The following is a 22,435-nucleotide window of genomic DNA, read 5'->3' on the forward strand; positions in this document are numbered from 1 at the left end:
GATACATCTAATTAAACACCCCGATGTTATTACTGTCATGGAATGCTTCTCGTCCAATCATTTTGCTCGATCAAAAATGTGTTGTATATTATCCGTAATAGGTGTTATTACATGTAAGCAGATCTATTTACAGCTTGTTAGTGGCATTATAATAAATTGAACGATACTATAATTATGAATCATAATTGGAGTGTATAGATACAATACATTGTATATGAACATTGTTATAAACGTCTGGGGATCCATAAATGCATGAGATCCAGAGAAAGTTTTGTTATGAGGGTGAAGTTTTTCACAAAGTGACTTAGATCAATGAGGTGGACAGGAATTTGAGAAAAGTGTAATGAAGCGAGACAAATCGTCGCTATTTACATGTCAAAGAGGAACAGGGCAGGAAAGAAAAAAAAGGAATGAGCTCGAGGCATAAAAACACTCGCTGACAGCACGGGGATTGATCTCTTACCCGGAAACTCCTTTTATCTTGCTGACTTCCACTGTGGCGATGGAGTGCTTGGCTCCCGATTGCACTTCCCAGTCCACCTTCCACTGGCTGCTCTTCGCCTTGGTGCTAAGGAGGTTCACCCCCTTCTTCGCTTTTACCCTGAATTGGCGAGAGACACAGAGAGACGGTGAGAGAGTAACAGACAAAGGGATGCCTTATAAACTATGGATTAAAGTCATCCAAACCCTGTTTTGAAGAGTTCTACTCTCAATAATAAACCATAGTCATTTTCCATACTTGCATGTTTATATTCATGCCCTCGTTCTAATACATCACGGTTACTATGGTAACAATGACATCCGTGGCCATACGCTTTGCATGAAGAAGCCGAAGAATAAAGAGATTTAAGACCAAACATACCAAATATATGTATGAAATGTATTGCTTCGGGTAAATAGAGGTAGAAGACTTTCAGATTTTCTCACTATACCAGAATTTTACACTTGGTGGTTAACCACTAACTGCTTGCCATAAACAAGCTAGCTAACTGCTTCCATGGATGTTCCACAATGTTAAATGTGAGACATTCTGTAATTAATAAAATACAGTGGTACCTTGGCATACAAACGCCCTGACACGCGAATTTACTCCTTAAGAACTGAAATTTTACAAGAAATTTGCCTCTGCTTCTGAGGCATTTACGGTTGCGCTAGGGTTTGCTAAGTTGCGCGTACATCTGGGAGTCGTTCTTGTTTGCATCACTGGAAAGCCAAGTAAAGTGAGTTTACATATTTTTGTATGAGAGTGGGGGTGGGGCTGTATGCAGAATGAGAGTGGGGCGGGGCTGTGTGGAGTCTGGGGGGAGAGTGGGGGCGGGCCTGTATGCAGAATGAGAGTGGGGCGGAGCTGTGTGGAGTCTGAGCGGGAGAGTGGGGGCGGGGCTGCATTTAGAATGAGAGTGGGGGCGGGGCTGTGTGGAGTCTGAGGGAAGAGTGGGGGCGGGGTTTGTGTGGAGTCTGAGGGGAGCGTGAGGGGGGGCGGGGCTGTATGCAGAATGAGAGTGGGGCGGGGCAGTATGCAGAATAAGAGTGGGGCGGGGCTGTAAGAGATGCAGAGGGAGCACGGCTTCAAGCGAACATAGTCCCCTGTGTAGTGTGAGTTACGAGGCAAACATTGACACAGATTCATAGATGAAACAGGTCATGTAATGCAACATCAAACTAGTCATGTCTTGTCTTGTGGGAAGAAAAAAAGCACCAGTTTCTTTTTCAATTATACTGTTTCAGTTTTGTTTAAAAAAAAAACTGCTACTGTGCCATTGATTTCATCATCTGGTGTTTAAGCAGAGGGAAAATATTATGCATGACTTTCCAGTGTATAACTGTAGACATCCTAGACACTTTAAAAGACAATATGTGAAAGATTATTAGGAGGAGTCTTTAATGTAAAATCCTTGGTGAAATCTGAAAGTGGTTTATTATATTTTTTAAAGCTTTGGTACAAATTAATTATTATTTTTCTCCCCCAACTTCTAATCAGCTCTTTTAATAAAGATAACCTTCCTGGTGATATTAAATTTGTCAAGCCCTAAATTATACCATATTATGCAACAGCTTAATAGCTGCAAACCCTTTTCCTATCTCGCCGCCCAACACATTATATTAGCATAATCTTTCTCGGGAATTAAACATCATAGGCAGGTTTTTTTTTTCTTTCTTTCAAAATTCATTTTTAAGCACAAATGAAGGGGGTGGAAATTTTGGTCCCTAATTTGTGGTGCACTTGTTGAGCCAACAATGCAAGCTGATTAACAAGCGAATAGAGAGTCTTATACTTTAAAGCAGTAACACACACACATACACACACACACACACACACACACTGACACACAGAATAAAACCCAGCTCTGCTGTCTTTTCTTGCTAGGAAAGAAATAAACAAACTATGCAGAAAAAAAGGGGGGGGGGGATGCAAAGAGCTTCAGTGAAGACGGCACAATTATTTATTCATGTCACAGACTCGTTCTGCCAAAGCAGGCCTTTATTAAGCACTGCAGTGGAAAGACTGACTACTAAACAGGAAAAGCTCTTCTGAAACTCCCCCGAAACCTTAAGAGCCTAATTAAAAGGGCTGCACACATCGGAAGCTGGCGTGACGCACGACGTTCGCTATACACACTGCACGCCGTGTCCTTTTTAACCCTAGACCTAGCATTGTTGCAAGCTACAGAGCTATATTTTATATATTGATCAGATTCAGACACAACATTCATTCTGGGAAAAGAAATTGAAGAGCGATGCCTCGCCTTAAACGTTAACATTATCATGTTTTTTTTTTTTATCTCACATACTTACGTAAACTATTTAGCTAAAGGTAGCTGAAGATGTTTTATTTTTTCGTAAAAATGTTGTTTCTTTTTAAAAAAATTTAACAATGTCTTTGTTTTTGTTTCTTTTACTAAATTTCCTTACACCGTCTTTCATCAGATGAAACGCCTTAATAATTCATTAATGCCGTATTAGATAACCAGAAAGCTACACAGAAAGCGTACGCGGGATTGCATGGGGGAATTAGCTCATGAACAGGCCTACTTTTTACACCGGACTGCGCAGTAAAAAAAAAAAAAAGGTTAGAGAGGTGCTCGGATGCATCTGGCATGCAGAATGAAACGGTGCTGGCTCCCTTTCTAATTCTTTCTTTCTTTCTTTTTTTTTCTTCTAAGCCTACAGATCACTGACGGCAATCCGAGCAATCAAGTCAGGCCCTCTGATAGCAATCTGGCATATCAGCATGAGTAAACAGCTCTGAGATCTCTCAGCAGTGCCGAGCTGGAGCAGTGCGAAAAAGAAAAAAGAGAGAGAGAAAGTGTGTTAGGGAGAGATTAGATAGTGATGAGTTATCAGTCTAGAAATCTACAGCCACCAGCGCTTCTCGTCTGAAGGTAATAATACTAATATCCTATGAAAGAAAAATCAGAGCAGGGTGAAAAACCTTTTTTCTTTTTTTCAAATTAATTTCAATAAAAAAATGTAAAAAAAAAAAAAAAACAGCCCAAGGTTGCAGCTGTGGCGTGTCATGGATCCTGACACGCCGTCGATAAAAACCTTTGCTGATTCTCGCCAAACAAATAGCGCCGTCACGACTGAGCGGAACAACTCTTTCCTTCCACCTTTAACAGTGCTGTCTTTACAGAAGAGACTAAAAAAACGTTAGAAATACACTACAATATACAGCCAGGTTTATTATCTGTTACCAGAATATACAGTACTGTGAATAAGTCTTGAGCCACCACAATGTCTTATTTTTTTGCTTCCAGAGAGACAAACTTTCTTTTTTTTTATTTTTTATTATTGTTTAATTTTTTATTTTTGCAGTCCTGAGTAATAGTTCTCCAGGCTCCCAGGCCTGAAAGGACATTTTTGGTTCTCGTTTTCAGTCCAGTCCCAGTCTTGGAGGAAGTGACATGATTCATTTAAGCATCTTACTTTAAGTCAAGAACCAGTGAATGACAGGTACTAATAATGACAGATGATCAGGCTGGTGATTAGTATACTGGTCATGATGAATGCTGAGTGGTTGGAACAGACGAGAGAGGAAATGAGGTCCCTGCTGAGGCTGTTACATAAACAAGCAATCGTATCTTTAGGCTCTTTGCAGCCTGTCACAGTGAATTTTTTTTTTTCAAAAAACGGGGTACATCCTGCATGGGGTGCCAATCCATCACCAGGCACACACACACACACACACTCACTCAAATTTTCCATTCGTACACTACAGGTAATTTTCGTCTTTGGAGTATGGGAGGAACTCACCCTGGACATTTATGGACACTTATAAACATTGCACATCTACATATTAAAGCATTTTTGCACACTTCCCGAACATGTCTATTTAAATTCTATCCTGTTTCCACAACTAAAGTTTTCTATATTTCTAAATTTGTACAACAACAACAAAAAATTCTATATTTATACAGCTAAGTTTTTTTATATTTTATATTTTGTTCTTATCTTTTATATTTTCCATAGCTAAATATTTTATTTCTTATTTTATTCCATATTTATTTCTTATTGATAATCTTTTTTAAGGTCACGGGCGGTCGTATAAGCTTTTCACTGCATATGTGACCAAGTTTGAATTTAAAATGTGATCATTTAATTTCATTTTAAAAAGAAGAAATGGGGGGTCAAGACTTTTGCACTGTACTGTATTAAAGGAATAAAAACATAAAAAAAAAGGTTGGTGATGAAACAGACTTAAAATAGCCAATTAAAGGTTGATCTCTAATTATACGCATGTATTTAGTGTTTTATTCCCCTTCCTCCTCAGTTGTAGTTATTAGGTTTAACGCTCTTATTACATAAGTTACACCAGATAAAAAACGTCATTCCTTTTGTTTTCCTCTATTATGAATATAACGACTGTTCAGAGACTTTTTTTTTGTAAATCTAACTTTAAAACACTGTTTATGTAACCGGCTCTTTGGTGATTATTGTACTGATTGCGCTGTATAAATGCTGGCTGTGTAGCCCGACACGTATATCAACACAAATAAACCATCTATGATGCAACATTAGAAACCCTGCTGTTCGTGAATTATTGAAACATTCGCTCCGGGCCTGATGCACGTACGATTGCTCTGAAGTCTGCACTTAACGGTAACGTGGTGGCTCGGCGAGCAAGCCCGTCTATGCTAATGTTCTCCGTGTGAAACCGCTAGCTGGCGTTTTAAACGCAGGTTTATTGTGGAAACGCTCGAGCCCCCGAGCCGTCACAAAGCTCTGCAGGAGGGAAGGGGAAAACATGTTACACTGCATCCGAGTTTTTGTTGACTTTTTGCACAAATGTCATCGTTTCAAAGTGTTGGGTTCCTGGTGTACTGTTGTTTTATACAACTTATCCTGAGTAGGGCGCTTAGGGCACACGGATGGGGTGCCGACCTCTTTGCAGGACACAAGCGCGTGTGTACTTACACACTACAGAGAATTTAGAACACTACCTAGTCCACGCTTCATGTCTTAGGGGAAACCGGAAAAAACACATCAAGCACCGGGAGAACATGTGAACTTCATACACACAGACCCAAGGACAGATTCAACTAGAGACTAACACTAACGCCAGTTAAAGTCATCGCGTCCTTTCTTTTTGCAACTGCAGTGCAATTTAAAAATAATCAAATGTCAACTGGGATGTATAAACGGCAACTTGTTATAATTTGCCTACCTTTTTTTTTTGCACAATGAAAACATTCCTAATACGTTAAAGCTACAGTATGTAAAAAAATGTAATGGTTATTATTTATTAGCATCCATAACTTATAATGCACCGGTAAGTTCTGATCCATCAATCGGAATATCTATTAAATATACATATACTTTTCTGTACTGTATGTATTGTCAGTGTACAATTCTACTTCCTTGTTTTACATACGGCGACCACAGGAATGCGACTTATCGGTTCAGTGACGTACCGTGATTATTTTGTGCGGTAGTTCATGTATTGCCACATTGACTTCAAAATCTATATAAAAAATAAAAAATACAAATTACAGTTTATTTATGTTTTCGTTGGTGAAATATTGCCGTTCCTCTATAATCCTGCTGTAAACTATTCACCGAGCACAGCATCTCGTGTGGTAGGAGGAAATGATTTGCTAAGTCTGGTTAAAACTGCAACAAAACCGTACTGTGATATTTATAAAATACTGGTACTTACAAAATCGCAATGAAAATTAACACCTACTGTAGGTATCGTGATGGTATCGTACAGGTTGGCCGCTGGTGATATCCGTCCCTACCGTACAGTATATTAATTTCTTGTTTGATGATAGAACTGCTGTATGAAAGCAATATCATGCCTGCGACCTACAGCTGCGTCGATATTCAGCACAACAAACACGCTGTGCATCATATGGTGATCTGTTCTTTTAAATAACTTTAGTATGAAACAAGATCAAGCTGCATGTTTCCTGTTAACATCTCAGCATGTCTTAAAATAAACCTAACTAGAACTGTGTTCCACTTTATTTATACCGCAGTGCTGTAGATGCCATAATTTGTAATGGTGAGGTGGTTTCACGTCATAGCCTCGACAGTGTTCGCATCCTGGGTTGTGATTTAAATCAGGGGCATCGCGGGTATAAAGTTAAGCCCCTTCGTTCTTTGGCATTTAAAATAATGTTATCGCTGAAACAAATGAACACTGCTGGACATCGATCAATCAACAGTGCGGTGTCACACTGTGTATTGTTAATTAGAACAGTTATTAAATATTCTTATGAACTAATTATAACATGTAGTAAATGCATTCATTGGTCTTTACAGAGTTATAGCGTTGAATCCTGCGAGCTTCCATTTGCAGAAAAAGGTCGAGCAAACTCTCGGGCCAGACGATGAAACATTCAGCGAGAAGGCAATCTTCATGCAGGATTAACCCCAAATGGGCTTTTAGTGGTTCACCTCCGTTCCGTTTGAACCGCTTCCCCCAGCTGCACCTAGCTGATAATGAAAACACGCGCACCGCTCCCTCGGCTTTGAGGAGCTGACCAGCCGGCCGTTTTAGCCAGCGCTGCAGGACGCCCTTATCTCCCTCAGCTCTGGCCCGGTACCAAGGAGAACATAGAAGGGCGCGAGCTCGCGGCCCACTCAGCAGTTCGAAATATCAAAGACACGCAGCACCGAGCCTTATTAACTATCCAGGCATGATCTTTAGGGGGAAAAGAACCCGGCAATTTTAAAAAGGAATGTGAAGAGCATAGTTAGTAGTGTCATTTGCATCAAATCACAAAATTACTGTCTTTGATCCGTTTTCTGTAACAGCAGAACTGCACGGTTTATATTAATGTATTAGTTTGAATTGGTGAATGCTTCCGTGATGTGCTAAAATCTAATTAAAAATGTGTAAAATTTGGTTATGGTTGATTTATTTTTCCTCTTTGGCTTTATATTCAGTAATATTCAGTGACTTTAGAATTCCCATAATGCAGTGTACCATTGAAGACACTGCAGAATCCATATAGTGAATAGAGTGTTTTTTTTTGACATATCCATACACATGTAATAAAATACCCATAATGCACTGTGCTTTGAATAGGATAGTGATTTAGACATATTGTATCTTGTGCATTCATGAAGTTGGAGTATTTCTGTGATTAAATGTGACTAGCTCTGAGTGTAATTTGTAATACAGTACATCCATATGTCCATTTGGAAGTAAACGTAGTGCTTAGTAGTAATAGGACTCCATTCAGGCCATTCCAGCATCTGGAGCATTCCTGCATCCAGACTTGTCAAGTGTTTGAAAAAACAACCCAAGTGTGACACGGTCTGCAAAAAAAAAAAAAACTACTTCTCTCCATGCCCATTCTAAAATCGCTGCCTCAGCACTTGCCAGTGTTTGGTCATGTTTCGCATGATGGGCCGGGGAGCTGGGCACGGCAATTAAAATTGCACTACTTGCTTTTCCTTTCTCTCACGGTCCGATTTGGGAACAGACAACGGTAGCGAATGCCTGAGCTGTCCTCTTAGGAGCAGCCCTGCAACACTGATTTCAAGTCAGCAGCCTAGAAGATGCTGGAGAAAAAAGAAAAAAAAAAGTTAGCGGTGATGGATAACTCCGGCCTTTACCGGCCGTGCCCGTGGCGGTCCGTTACTGGAAAAAATATGGCTGCGAAAACCAGTTAGAAAAAAACCAGGGGGAAGAAAAACCCGTAAATAAGCAAGAAGAGAAATGTCAGCAGTAGCGTGTCTCTAGGGCATAAGGCACTCTTGCTCTGTATCTATACATTATATCAAAAGGCAGCCTTGCTTCGGTGTCTAAATCTGGGCAGCTGGCGGGGTTCATCTGTAAACCCAGTGTCGTCCATTAGTATCTTTCCAGCAGCAGGGCACTTACGGGTAACTTTAGCTCTGTGGTACATCACATAGTATGCCCTGCTACATTATTTAGGCCGATGTGAGCGCTAATGGCGGCACAGCATGGAACATTTAACAGCAGATGAAACAATTATCTACATTAGCAAAGACAAAGCCCACAAGCTTGTTGTTTATAAGACGTCTGCAGTCTTTTTATAGTTTTTTAGAAATTAGTGGGGTTTTTTTGTGTTTAAACACAAACTTTAGGGGCTCTTTGCATTTTTTAATGCGTCACGTTAATGGAAGTAATGCACAAAACTGCAATTAAAAGTCTAAGAGCATGGGACAAGATCATAACTTGTTACTAATAGAGTAGCTTGTGTGCTTAGTTATATAAAAGTACATGCGAGTCTACCTACAATATTGCTGCACTACACACATTGGCTTCTATATGAATGACAACTCAAAAACTAAAGTGACAGAAGGAAAAATTCTTCTTGAACATTTATATTAAAGTAAAAAAAGTGATTTTATTTCAATTGATGTATATACAGTACTTATGGGTCTTTAAAAAAGTGATTTAAAAACAACACTTCAGGTCCCTCCTACAAGCTTAAGGATTTTTAACCAATCACACACAAGACTGAATTCTTGTAACCAATCATAATGCAGAAGGTGGGATTTCTTAACCTCCTACAAGAAGAATTTTTAAATCATCAACAGCATCATTATTTAATTTTAATAATACTATAATAATTCTATATTAACTAATCACATAATTAGTATATTACAAATAATACATAAAGTGTGGTTTGGACTGACACAGATTTAATAATGGGCTAAACTGGGCTAAAAACACAACTGTTTAAGTCCCACTTTCATGTTCTAGGTTTCTATCCAATCACACACAAGACTGAAATCTTGTTACCAATCGTAATGCAGAAGGCGCGATTTAGTAACCTTAAACCCAGGCTTTTTAAAAACCCAGGCTTTGTAATTAACTTAACAAAGAGAACTTATTTAGTTCTGATTCTTCTTCTCTGCATTATATTTGTTTCTCCTGTTGTCTCTTCATATTTTTTTTTTACCTTCTACGTTCTTTAAAGGGACTCTGTTTCCGTTAGCGCTACATGCAGTCTCATCGAGAGAAAATAATACTCAAATAATATCTTTTATAAATGCAAACAGAAAACAACACAGCTCAGAGCCAAAATGTTTGATTAGTGACATTTCTTTTTTACATAATGACAAAAATCATAATGTAAAACATTAGACGCTTGCTTAGAAAAGAGCTGAGTCATTTGCTATGCTAACTAGCTTGCCATGCTTTATTAGTTCTAGACTTTTCTAGCCTTTTAACAAAGTGCCCGACAGCGTTTATGGCAAAAAAAGGGAATGTGTTGCCAGGACATTAAATATGCTCATCTTCCTTATCTGATAGTAGCACATTATTTGATTAAAAAAGACATTTTGTCATGTCTGCGTGCCACCGCTGGGCTCACGGGGCAGGATTTTGCAGAAGTTTCTTTTCACCACAACACTAAAGGAAGGAAAAAAGAAAAGGCAGACACTTCCATGTTTCAAAGACAAAGAAAACGAGATTGAGACAAACACAGGACAAAAAAAAGGAATAAGGCGCAGACAGAGAGAGAGATCGAGAGAAAGAGCAGGGAGATGCGGAGCATCAGGAGGATAGAACACTCACCACTTCAGTAATCTTTAATGCAAAACAAAGAAATACTGACCCGACAGAGAGGATGTGAGCTGAGACGGTGATTCATCAATCGGACACGTGACAAAAGAAAACAAATCATTCCGGGCGGCAGAACGGATTCATATCATCCCGGTAACGCAAACAGGAAAAAGCAAATTGCAGGCCTTCGGGCCACAGAAGCGGAGCTGTGACAACAGCAGTAAAGTTTTATTTTTCCTCGTTTCTAGGATATAACGTAAATGAATTTTAATGTGTTGAAGGGGGAAAAAAATCTGCACAGTAGTCAAACCAGAAACTTTGAACATATATGCTTGGCGTATTGCAGGTACTTCAGAGTAGAAGTGGCAGCAGTACACAAACTCGATACTCAAGTAAAAGTAGAAGTACTTGCCTAAACATGTACCCCATTACAAGTATAAGTAAAATTTCAAGTTATTACTCAAGCTGATCACTAAGTAAGTTCTCTAAAACATACAAAAGTACATACACGTACTCCACAAAGAAACTCCTTTATCTGGATATCTACTTCAATTTCATATTAACTAAACAAACCGCACTCTGGTTTCTAAGATAGCTAGTTGCTACCGTTGCTACCCTGCTTAGAGCAAATAGTTTATATAATTAAACGCGCATACTGCAGGAATACTGAATACAATAAGGTTAAAGGACATGCCAAAGCATTACAATTACGAATTATCTTGCTATTTAAAAAAGTGGATGAGACTGTTCCCCAGTTAACCATCGATCACTTTGGTGCGTAAAAACAATCTGTGCTTTCGTGACGACTTGCTTAGTTTCTGTCTCTCTGACATAAGGTGTAGCTCAGTTTATGTTCAGATTAGAAAAGCGTTTAAATTTGATGTGACGGGCATCTGGAAGGTAATGAGTCTCTGCTTAAACTGTACTAACCAATCCCTTGTACAGGTTAGTGAGTAGAAGTGAAATGTACAATGCTGTGAAAAAGTTTAAAAAAAATTTAGAGGCATAATGTGTTGCTTTTTGTGATCTTTTAGCATGCTTTTTTTTAATTAAAAAAAAATGAAATTGTCAGTTAAAAACTGCATGTTATATTAACCTGGGTTATCTTTTTATAATATTAAAATGTGTTTTATGATGATGGTGTCTAAATGATTTAAGTGTGACAAATATGCAAAAACAAATCACGATCACCACCCTCAGATAGGGGCAAATACTTTTTTACAGTACAGTATCACCTACAAAAGACTCAAGTAAACTACAGATACACACACACAAACTTGAGTACAGTAAATAAATAAATACATTTGTACTTCATTACTTGTCACGGAGGGGCGCACTACTTTTCACTTGTTTTCCAAAACACACAGGGAAGAGACAGTAGATGATACTGATGAAGATGATGATGATGATGGTGTCTTTTTCCTATGCCTGAGTATTTGGGGCTAACTTCATATGACTTTGCGTGCTCTGAAATGTGGCTGGGGTGGGAATTATATGGAAAGCTGCCAACCCTACCAGCAAACATCAAAGTTGCACCTTTCAAGCTTGATATCAAAGTAAAAACCTGCCTCTTGGGACTTTTTTTTTTTTTTTTACGCCCCTGTGGGATCTCAGTCCTGGGTTCACACAGCAAGTCTGAAACTTTCTGCCAACCTTTCAACAAATAAGAATTAAATAAATATTCAAATAATTTAATTTCTAACAATCCCAGCACTAGTGATACACACTTACCAGTCGCTGTTCTGAGAATGGACATCTGCTTAGTGGTGTTCATGTTTTGGTGTCTTCTGGCTAACTATACCTGTGCATGGCAACAGGAAGCACAAAAGCCCAGCTCGAAAATTTACAGCAAGTAAACAAGATTCTGACCAATCAGAACCGGTCATTTAATTTATACCAAGGACGTACATCAATGTGGAAGGTGAGGATAATAAAAGGATATGGCATGAGTGAGCAAAATCGAGACAACTGAAAGAACTTAATTGAAATTTATCTTGAAAGCAATAAAGATGGAGGGAGTGAGAGAAGAGAGGAAGGGATACAGAGTTAGATAATCTGAGCATTGCTCTAATACTCCATCTAAATATATAAGGGATATGCTACTACGAGGCATTAATCATGGACAGTCATCAAATCCTAATCAGTCACAATGACCCCGTGTCATGTTCTGATTGGACATACAGCTTTGATTAAGCATATCTGAACGCTCAGCATGCTGGGGTTGATTCCGCGGTAGCTCAGAAGTCGCAGGAGGGTGCTGGAGGCTGGCGGTAAATACCAGGAAGCTTGCCATTGTTACATGAGGCACTTTTCATTAATTCTGGCACATGTTCCTCTCTCCCTCCTTTTTTCCCTTTCCATGTCAGTGTCCCAGACGTTCCTCGCCGCTCGCTCTCAGCAGCAGAACAGTGAGACTGACACTATATATTCATTTGAAGCAAAGATAAATGTCGCGTCAGGCGCTTTTGAAGATCAACCAAATATGAGATTCTATCCAGAGCGGAATGAATGTCAAAAACATTAAAAGAGAACCCGGAGCGGAAAAGCAGAATGAGCAGAGCGATCGAGGGAGATGGATGTATAGGCAGATGGATACGGAATGGAGCTAGCGCTATAGACACGTACTCATTACTCATTGGTCTTCATAGAACTCCTTTTTGCACACGACGATATAAAAAATAGAAATAAAAGAAAATCGGAAAAAGTGTGTTAAATTTGGCACAGATTCGTTTTAAATTAACCCTGAGATCAGACAATGAAACACAACAACCTCCCCTTCTCTTTCTTCCCAGCGCCTTCCTCTTAAATAAATCACTTCCAATATCCGCCCATCCAGCCGCTCAATGAAACTTTAACTAGGCTTTGTCAGTGTTTTCACAGAGTGTATCAGAGACACTAATAAGTGTACATGTGTGTGTGTGTGTGTGGTGCAAATGTCCCTACAAGGAAGGTAATATCAGACAGCTTTGACTTTGTGAAAACCACAAAGGAAATGGAAAAAACTACAAATTATGCAGTTAAGATAAATGGGCATCCAGTGTTGCAGAGTTTTTTAAGGAGATAGCTAATAAGAACGGAGAAATGTAGAATCTAAATCTATGTTACAGTATCTGCAACTCATAACTGGTTGCATGAAGGCTGATGGTTACTAGAAAGGAAATGGTTGTAAATAGTCATAGGTCAAATAGATCATTAGAAACGATGGTGATTAGGGATCGTCATTAGAAACAGTAGTGATCATCAATTGGTTGTTAGAAATAATGGTGATCGTGATTGGCCATTACTAGCAATGGTGATCAATGGTTGCTGATTAGTGATTGGTCATTCGATCAGACATTGTGTTATTGGTCATCGAGAAGCAGTTGCCTTCAGTGAACATTGGCATATAACTTTGTTACACATTGGTGCTGAGTCATCCAAACCTAGTCTCTCTCTTATACGCCACAGCACTGATTAGAGCTACAGACATGCATTGAGTAATGCATCTGCTGAAGTCGCTAGCTTGGCAAACCTTTGGGCACCAGCGCCTTTATTTCTGAATTGTTTTCATTTTTCATTTTCGAACATCTCTGCTGATTGTAGGCATTTCCGTCTTTTTTTATTTTGGTCATAGCCTTCATGTTATAAATTAGCTGTCTCAACATGGGCTTTCACAGAAAACATTTGCGCTATTATCATCAGGAGATTGTTGTTTGAATCCTAAAGATGACAAATCCACGCTTGGAACCAGGGAATCTAATAGAAGAAACCATGCTGTAATGTGCTCGAGGTGGGAGGAATGGCATTACTCTCTCTCCCCTGTTGATCAGAACGACACTTAAAGTCATTATTGTCTGTTAGCTGATAAATGACAAGAACCTTTTTTATTGTATTTGTATTGGTAGAAGAAGTACCCCCTCTTTTAACTCTATCTGTTTTGGTGTAAAAATATTGGATCATAATGGCTTTTTGTATTTTGCCAAATATGATCACGAGAGGTACTTAGAATTGCCCACGTTATTTCCCTTTTTGAAGTGAAGAAAGTTGGCGTCCAAGGTTGTATTTGCCTAACAATGAGACCCGCTATAATTTGATTATTTCTTATGATGTTTTTACACAAAAAAAAATATCTTTAACACATAACTGTTGGTACGATAGATGAGCAAACTGGTAAGCAAGAACTGGCAAATAACCAAATTTGAGGGGTGAAAAAAATAAGCCTTAAGCAGCTTTAGCATAAACATCTTAGGATATACTTCAAACAACCAAAGAATGGGAAATAAAATCATAGCCAAGCATGCAGCTATCAAAGCTCATCTTTGTAGAATGGTCTCTAGTTTACAGAGTGCTATGAGCTGAGCAGACTTCATAATGTTCCAGTGCTGCCAGGTCAGGTTTTTTTTCTACTTCTTTCCCCTGCAGTGTTCTTTGAACTGCTGTATATTTTTAATACCGCCTCCTGAAGATGTACTGCATGATGTTCCTTTTAAATTTTGCACTGCATATTGCAAAAGCACTCATGCTGTTAGTCTTTAAAACAGTGTACTGGGTTTGAAAGGGACATATTTCTAAACATTTGGCTTTTAAAGCCAGACATGGCAACCTTATCAACACGAACAAGTGAAGAGAGGTGAGAGAGACCTCCATAAGAAATGTCGCTTGCGTTATTGGTTTATTTACCAAAGAGAAAATGATAAGGAGTGGTGTATTTGCGTGTGTATACAGTATATGCACTTGTGCTAGATCAGGAAAACAAGCCAGAACTGCTGTGACGTTCAGACTGAACACAGACACATGGGAGGTCTCTGAGTTTTCTCTGAGAAATTTCCACTGGTTTAAAGGCTCTGTATGAACAAACTACGTCCTCCTTGCCTTGTCTTTTTGTCCGAGTTCACTTTCCTACAGCTTTAGTGAGCATATGTGTCCTTCTGTCCCACTAAATTGCCAAGACATCCCTTCTAATTGTGATTAACCCTTTACCTATTCCCACTGCATTCCTCATTAGAATCTTGTAATAGAAATGTTTTAATTTTAACCTGTATCAGGACGTATTTTTTATTAACCTTACATGCTTTACATCCAGTAAAAGGAAACCATCGCGTCTTTTGATCCCGCTGAAGCCGTCTACAGGCTAAACGGAGTCTCTGATGTAAATCAAGCATGACTGAATCCACTACCAGAAATTTCATCATCAATGCATTATTGAAATGCATTATTCATGAATACATTAATAATAAGTATCAGCTGCGACGAATCAATTTTATTTTTTTGTATAAGGAGTCGCCGCATGAAATTACAATCCTGTTCACTTCATAAAAAAAAACAACAGACCCCAATGTCCCGCCATGCTTCTCTATTATTGACCAACACCTCATATTCATTTAAATATGACTGATGGGCTTTACCTTGTAAATTAAGTGACACTTCAATTTTTACATTTCTACTCAAGTCTTGTCATCGAACACAGGTACCCAGTACTGGGGTACCAAAGTATAATCAGTGTAAATATAAATAAGTAACACACATTTTATGTTATTTTACAGATGTGTTTTCATCAACAGTGTGGTTTATTCAAACCGCTGAATAATTTTCTATAACAGCACCGTTTGGGCTGCTCTTTCAAATGTAATATTCTATTCATAAGAATGCAGAATTCTGTAAGGACAGTTGTAAAAGGGAGTCTTAAGTGTCATTACCCATGTCAGTAAACAACGAACAACTGAGAATAAACATTATATTATTAGACTACGTTTATTTTTAAAGAAACTAGAGAAATAAAATGCAATCTGTTATATTAAATGTTTTCTTTTTTTATTATTAAAGAATCATGTTTTTGGATTGTATTGGGAGGAGAGAGAACTTGTGGCTCGTGTCCTCCTCAGTGCTGCTGCTCTACAGTGAAGGGTGTAATAAAGACAAATGTCCAGCAGGAGGCCTGTTACTCCAGACGCTGGCCTCACCTGTCCACAGTCACCATCAGCAGTGTTTCTATGTGTGTTAATTTGTATCAGGTGTTTAGGCTTTATATATATTAATAATATCAATAAACTGTTTTTTTATGTCTTAAAGATGAAAATGTTTATTAAGCAATCAGTCAATCAAATCAATCATTTGATATTAGGAGTTATAGGGATAAGAAAATGCTGAATATTATTATTATTGTTGTTGTGGTTGTTGGGTGTTCTAATCAAAAGAGAACAAAGCAAAGCATAAACAAATAAATAAATAAATAAATGAATAAACAAAAAAAATTATACACCAAACTAAAAACTAACCAGTGAAAGGAAAAACAATAAATAAAAACTAAACAAACAAAAGAAAAAAAATGAAAATCTGAACGTAAGCAAAAACCAAACAAATCAGATCAAAGTGAAACAAAACACAAAATAAAAACAAAACAAATAGAAAAAAAGAATCAAAAGCAAAAACAAAGTAAACCAAATCAAAGTTAATTCCTGTGCAGAAAACATAACATAAAAAACAAAACGAGCCAAACAAAAACCCAACACCACACAAACAACTAAACTGGAAAAAAAAAAACACTAGCAAAAACAAAGCAGAGCAAGACAAAACAAAAACAAAACTACAAAACAAAAGTCACAACCATTTATATTATTGACTTGATGGAAACTTACTTATTGCGCATTAGACAAATTTTTTATTTATTTATGCTTTACATGACTGTGTATGGAATTCGAAAGCCACTGTACTAACCGTTAACTTTAATCCTTGTATTGGACAAACAATAAACTGTAACTGATTAAAGTGGTTTCCCTTCTGCTATTTATTAACGAGGTAAAAAAGAATATTAGGAGTCAGTGAAGTGGGTGTTTGAGCTAGAATGATCGACCTCCAGCAGAGACGGGGATTCCAACACAGCGTGTCTCATTAATCAAACTGTACACCAAACAAGTTGTTTGTACAATATTTTGTTGCAGCATGCGCAGAGTTTATTTACATATACTGGAAATCTCAATCCCAATTTAGATCTTGTCTTTAGATTCCCTTTAATATTAAGAACATGGGGAAAAAAAATGGAAAAAAAATATGAATAACTATTCAAGTAATAAAAAAAAGAAAAAGTAATGGCAGAAAGGAGGATGCACTGGTGCTGTTCAGTCATCATTTTGCTTTGTCGTTTTTTAATTCTCTTACCTTTTATGGGACTTTGTGGGTGTCACTAAATGCAAATGATCTGCGTTTAACAATATGAATATGAAAAAACATTTTTGGGGAATTAAAATTGTTTTCGCTTTTACATTTACATGCACTTTTATCCGAACCCAAAAATTGGGGTCAAATTTGGGTAAATGCGCTCCAACCTACACCAGGTCTCACACTCCCTCCCTCTGACCTCACCCAGACTCGCCGTTCCACTCTGCCTCACTATATTGTGCCACAACGTGCCTTTGTGTCAAAACTAGACCTGAGGGGAAAAAGAGAGAGAGAGAGAGAGAGAGAGAGATGAGCTGTATAGAAGAATAGAAGGCAATCGATATGATGAGGAAGGGAAGGATTAGAGCTGTGAGCCAGACAGAAGGGGAGAGGGAGAGGAAAGCACGGAGATCTCTCCTGATGAAGCTGCATACACTTCTCTCACGTTCTAGAGCCTGGTCACATTTCCACAGAACATCCTTTTTTCATTTCTTTCTCTCTCGCTCTCTTTCTGCAGTAGTGTTTGTGTGAATGCATGCGTGCCTAAAAGGTTATTGTCAGAGCTTCTGAATGTGCACACACACACACCTACACACACATACACACACACACACACCGGCAGAGTGAATACTCTCAAGTGGAACAGTGCCGTTAAAAATGGAACTCTGCACGCTACACTACAGTGGAATTTCCAGCCACTTGAGTTGAATTTTGAATTTGCGCATGGGAAATCTGGAATAATGCGATTTAAATCTGGGGAAAATGTTTCGTTTTTCCACTCCGCTGATTCGGAACAACGGCATATTGATGTAGAGGAAAGTAGATTGAAATCAGATTTGGGACACATCCTGGTTGAATTCTTGATAGGTTAGGAGGAGTTGATTTATTTTCTTTAACAGCACTGCATGCACAAGGTTACTATTAATGCACACATTCTAATGCGTTTTTTTTTTGCTGTTATATTAACAACTTGCAATATACGGATTCACAAATTAAAAACTTTGACGCATAAAGATTTAACACCCTGCAAAATAGAAACAATGTTTCTAGTACTACTTCCTTTGCAGTTGGTGTTTCAACGCCACCTACTGGACTGGAGTGTAGGAGAAGAGTAGAAGAGCAGAAAGATTATTACTTTGTACTATAATAAGACGAGACGATATATATATATAATTTTATTTTATTTTTTTAACATGTAAGAAATAGTGGAATACGGGATAAAGACGAGAGAGAGAGAAAGAGTGTGAGTATAAGAAATATTGCCAAAAGCAAATTAAATCTTAAGATTCACAGCTTTAGTTGACATATGCTAATGTTTTTAGTCAGAAAAGCTGTATATTTGTAGCTTTGCATTTTTTCATAAATATAACAGAGTGTTAATTTTTTGTCTCCGAGTGTTTAATATGTTTTTACTTGCATGCTGCTCTAAGACTTTCTAGTCTCTCCATGATTACGTGCTCTTTCTTTTACGTAATTGTTTTATGTTCATTGTACATTTTTCTTCTTTGTCTGACTTTTTCTTTAAAAAAAAGAGAAAAAAACGGATGAAAATCCATTTATTGATCTCCACTCTCGAGTCTCGAAAACCTATAATATGTCTTTTAGAAATTGCCCTGCTCTGTGCATTCCATACTAAACACGTTTTTGCTTTCAGCCTAATGGAGGCCAGGGAGCTAAGCAAGGGCCAGCTGGGATGCTCTGCGTCTTACATTTCAGGGTTGTCCGCTTTTCTTTTCTTTTTTTTCTTTTTTTCAGTTTTTGCCTAATCCTGCTGAATAGAGCCAACAGAGTTCAGACAATGCACAGACACTTGGCTGCTAAATCATCTCCGCCCATTATAACAAACTAATTAAAAATTACATTTATATATCTAAATTTTGCAAAGATATACCAAAAGTGGAGAGAAATGTAGAGCAAAAACAATAAGCTTATTATACATTTTTCAATTAGACATGTTGCAAACTGACCCTTATTTACAGGTCGAGGAAATCATGGAGTGCTTAAACAGATTCATTATCCGCCACAATGAAAGCTAATACCACTTTCCTAGTATTAGCTAAATGAGATTCTTGGAATATGTGATGCTTTGAAACCAGAGACGGGTCCATTTAATGATACAGTCTACTAACCCGTCCATGTAAATATATTACTTCACGTGATATAAACTGGGGTTTTAATCAATTGGCTACTTGTTTTTTCCTGGAAGCGCCACAGTAGTTAATAACACTAAGCTAGAATCAAAATAAAATAATTAATAACAATCTGAGTTCACGATTTGAGGAAGGATTTACTACTGAAATTGCATTCACTTAATTCCCGAATTACAAATTAAGGTAAATGGCTCATACCTTAACCGATTCTATTACCGCTACTTTGTATCTTAAGATTTCTAGCAAGTTTAAGGGCATGACAAAATATGTAAAATGTATAATTTGCAAAATAGGTATAGATATAACTGTATGCCTTGTATATCTTCTCATTTGTACTCTGATACTATGACTCTGAATGCTATAACAATCTGGCAAATAACTGCTCATAAATTCACTTCTACTCAACATGTTGATTAAATTTATGCCGCAGGTTTGTGGCAAAAGTTTCATTAAATTTAGTTCAGTCAGTTTTGCATGACGCTGTCACAAAAAAAAGAGAGAGAGAGATAAAGACAGACAAACAGAAATTTTCTCCAATGTATAAAACCTAAAGATATCAATGTACAGACCAAACCTTTCCTCTATTGATATAGATATCATTGTATTGGTCTTATAAATATTCAACATTTAATTGTTTTTTGTTTTTTTTGTACATTACACCATGTTACGCCAAAAGTATAAATAAATAAATGAATAAATAAAACGCTGTCCAACTTTAGTCTGCATTCTCTATCCCTCATTTTTTTTCTTTTTTGTGGATGTTTAGGAAAAGTGCTTGTCTTTAAATGTCGTGGTCTGGATATTATTGAAAAAAATATTGTGGAGAGGGGGAAAAAACAATGCTTCTCCTCAGGAAAAATCCTAGTTTCTGCAGCTACCTAAAAGAAAACCCACTTTACTGACCGGTGCATAAACCATTTCTAAACACGCGCAACTTTCCCAGCATTAAAACTGACATAACCACTGGACTCAAGAAGCTTTTTTCAAACAAAGAAAAAAATTGAGGCAACATGCTTAGACGCTGTTTTGCATGACTTTATGGATTCCAATTTTCACAAAAATAATTAAATAAACAAACAAACAGACAAACAAACAAAAACAGCCTTATTACACTTTCCTCCTAATAGTGGAAGACGTAGATTTCTTTGACTTCTTTAGAAACTCCTAATTACAGATAATGGCTTTCAATTTAAAAGTCATTTCGAGCTACGATATCGCTATAACAAAACAACGAAAGCCATTAAGCACTAAAGGAACCCGGCTTATCTTTGAACACAAGAAAGTCAGAGATGTGGGATTGGACTCTAGTGTCTCCTGTATCGCCAGAGAGAGAGAGAGAGAGAGAGAGAGAGAGAACCCATCTGTCCCCGGAGCTTCCAAAATGAGATTATGCAATAAGAAAATGGCATCACAAGAAAAAAAAAAAAAAAAGATTAAAAGTCACTGAGAAAATCATAGCAATGCCACACTTTAAACATGACAACATTTCAAATACCCTCATCTGCATATTTATAGGGTTGCGATTGCGCTGTTCTGTTTTAGACCCCACATTCCGCTTCGTTGACACCGTTATAAAGAGTTGCGAGATGATTGTCAGGTTTTTTATGCAATATCACCTCGCCCAAGCACGTTTTACTTTCTATTTGTTAATGTGTTTCTGGTCACATTGTCCCCATTCTGTCTTCTTTAGCTTTACTCTATGCATAGCATGTCTGAAATATGTGCTGCTTTATTATACACTATATTATAAGTCTTAGAGTTATGAAAACATTGCGCTTTTTTTTATTACCTTTATTTATTTTTTTTGTTTTGTTTTTTTCAATCCAACATGATTGCTGCAGGCAGAAAGCCAAGGCACGGTTAAAGAATAAATAAAAAGTTTGATATAATGTTTACACTTTCTTGAAGTTGAAGTCTGTCACAGGCAGAAAGCTCTAATTATAAGGCACTTACAGAAACCTACATCAATACACATAATTGCTTTTGCCAACATACATTAGCTGTCACAGAGGATGCTTTTTGTTTTAATTTTAAAACAACATGAGATATAAGATTTATTTATTTATAAATAGCATAAGAGCAGAACGCGACCTTATGTCAGAAAGGTCATGGCGTAGGTGTCATATCGGCTTGACGGATTTTTTTTTTTTTAATCACACTTTACCTAAGGGTGCTGTGCATAGGGCTACGTAAGTGCTTCACAACAGCAGACGTCACCCTGCTGATCATATATATAACGGTTGATGCTAATAAGCTTTGGCTTGGCGTAAAAGCTGCTTTTTTAAAATTATAACTAAGCAAACATTTCAGTTGACTTAAGCTTCTGTTATGATGTGCTAATATACAGCAAGTCAGGTTGGATAAAGTCTTAACATGACCTCGTGTCACGAAGAATGTTGAGTTTTATGAAAGCTTGACATCAAGACCTCTTTCTGAAAGCGAACACCAGGTCAGACCTGCAACATTTTTATAGAGGTTTGTCAGTTGATAAAGTGACTATGTCGTCTTCATACGCTTTATCTAAGTACATTATAACAGCTAAAGCCCATTAAAATGCATTAACTTTCACAATTGTTAAGGTTGCTTACATTACTTGTCAATGTTATGTGGTGTTCATAGGGCTACATGACACCTACCTAAACACATTATGACAGCTGAAGCCCACTGTCATAATCCATTACAAACATTATGCAGGCTTATGGTACCTGTCGAAGTGCTTATGTAGTATTCACATGATAAGCCTTATGATAGCTAAAGCCTACTGACATAAGCCTCGATAAATGTTATGGGGTCTTGTGATGCTTGACAAAGTCTCTTTGGCTATTTACAGGGCTATATGATATCTATAATAAAGTGTTTTGCTCGCTCGGACAAGCTAATGTCATGTAACATAAATAAGCACTTTAAATCTACACAAAGGTTATGTTGGCTTATTCCAGTATACTTCAGCTGTATATGAATGCTGTGCAAGTGGGTGCAAGTTGTTATACAGCGCTTATGTAGTGTTCTTTCAGATACATGACATGGCATGTTGATTGGCTTACATGACACCTCGATCACTTGATGACAATATAAAAATTCATCATCTTGTAACTTGGGATATATCCAAGTGATGCTAAATGTTATTTGTCAACCATGACGATGAACCCTGTCCTTAAGGAAA

General features: G+C 37.6%; 1 protein-coding gene across 2 annotated transcripts in view; it reads right to left on the reverse strand.

The window, feature by feature from the left end:
* The window catches only part of tmem132e (transmembrane protein 132E), a 285,151-nt gene that overhangs the window by 39,479 nt on the left and 223,237 nt on the right, over window positions 1-22,435 (reverse strand). For both annotated transcript variants that reach the window (XM_053485508.1, XM_053485506.1), the window contains exon 3: window positions 464-601. In XM_053485508.1, coding sequence (XP_053341483.1) covers window positions 464-601 — 138 coding nt within the window. The remainder of the gene's footprint in view (window positions 1-463; window positions 602-22,435) is intronic.

This window comes from Clarias gariepinus, chromosome 24 (genome assembly GCF_024256425.1).
Source record: "Clarias gariepinus isolate MV-2021 ecotype Netherlands chromosome 24, CGAR_prim_01v2, whole genome shotgun sequence".
Classification (NCBI taxonomy): domain Eukaryota; kingdom Metazoa; phylum Chordata; class Actinopteri; order Siluriformes; family Clariidae; genus Clarias; species Clarias gariepinus.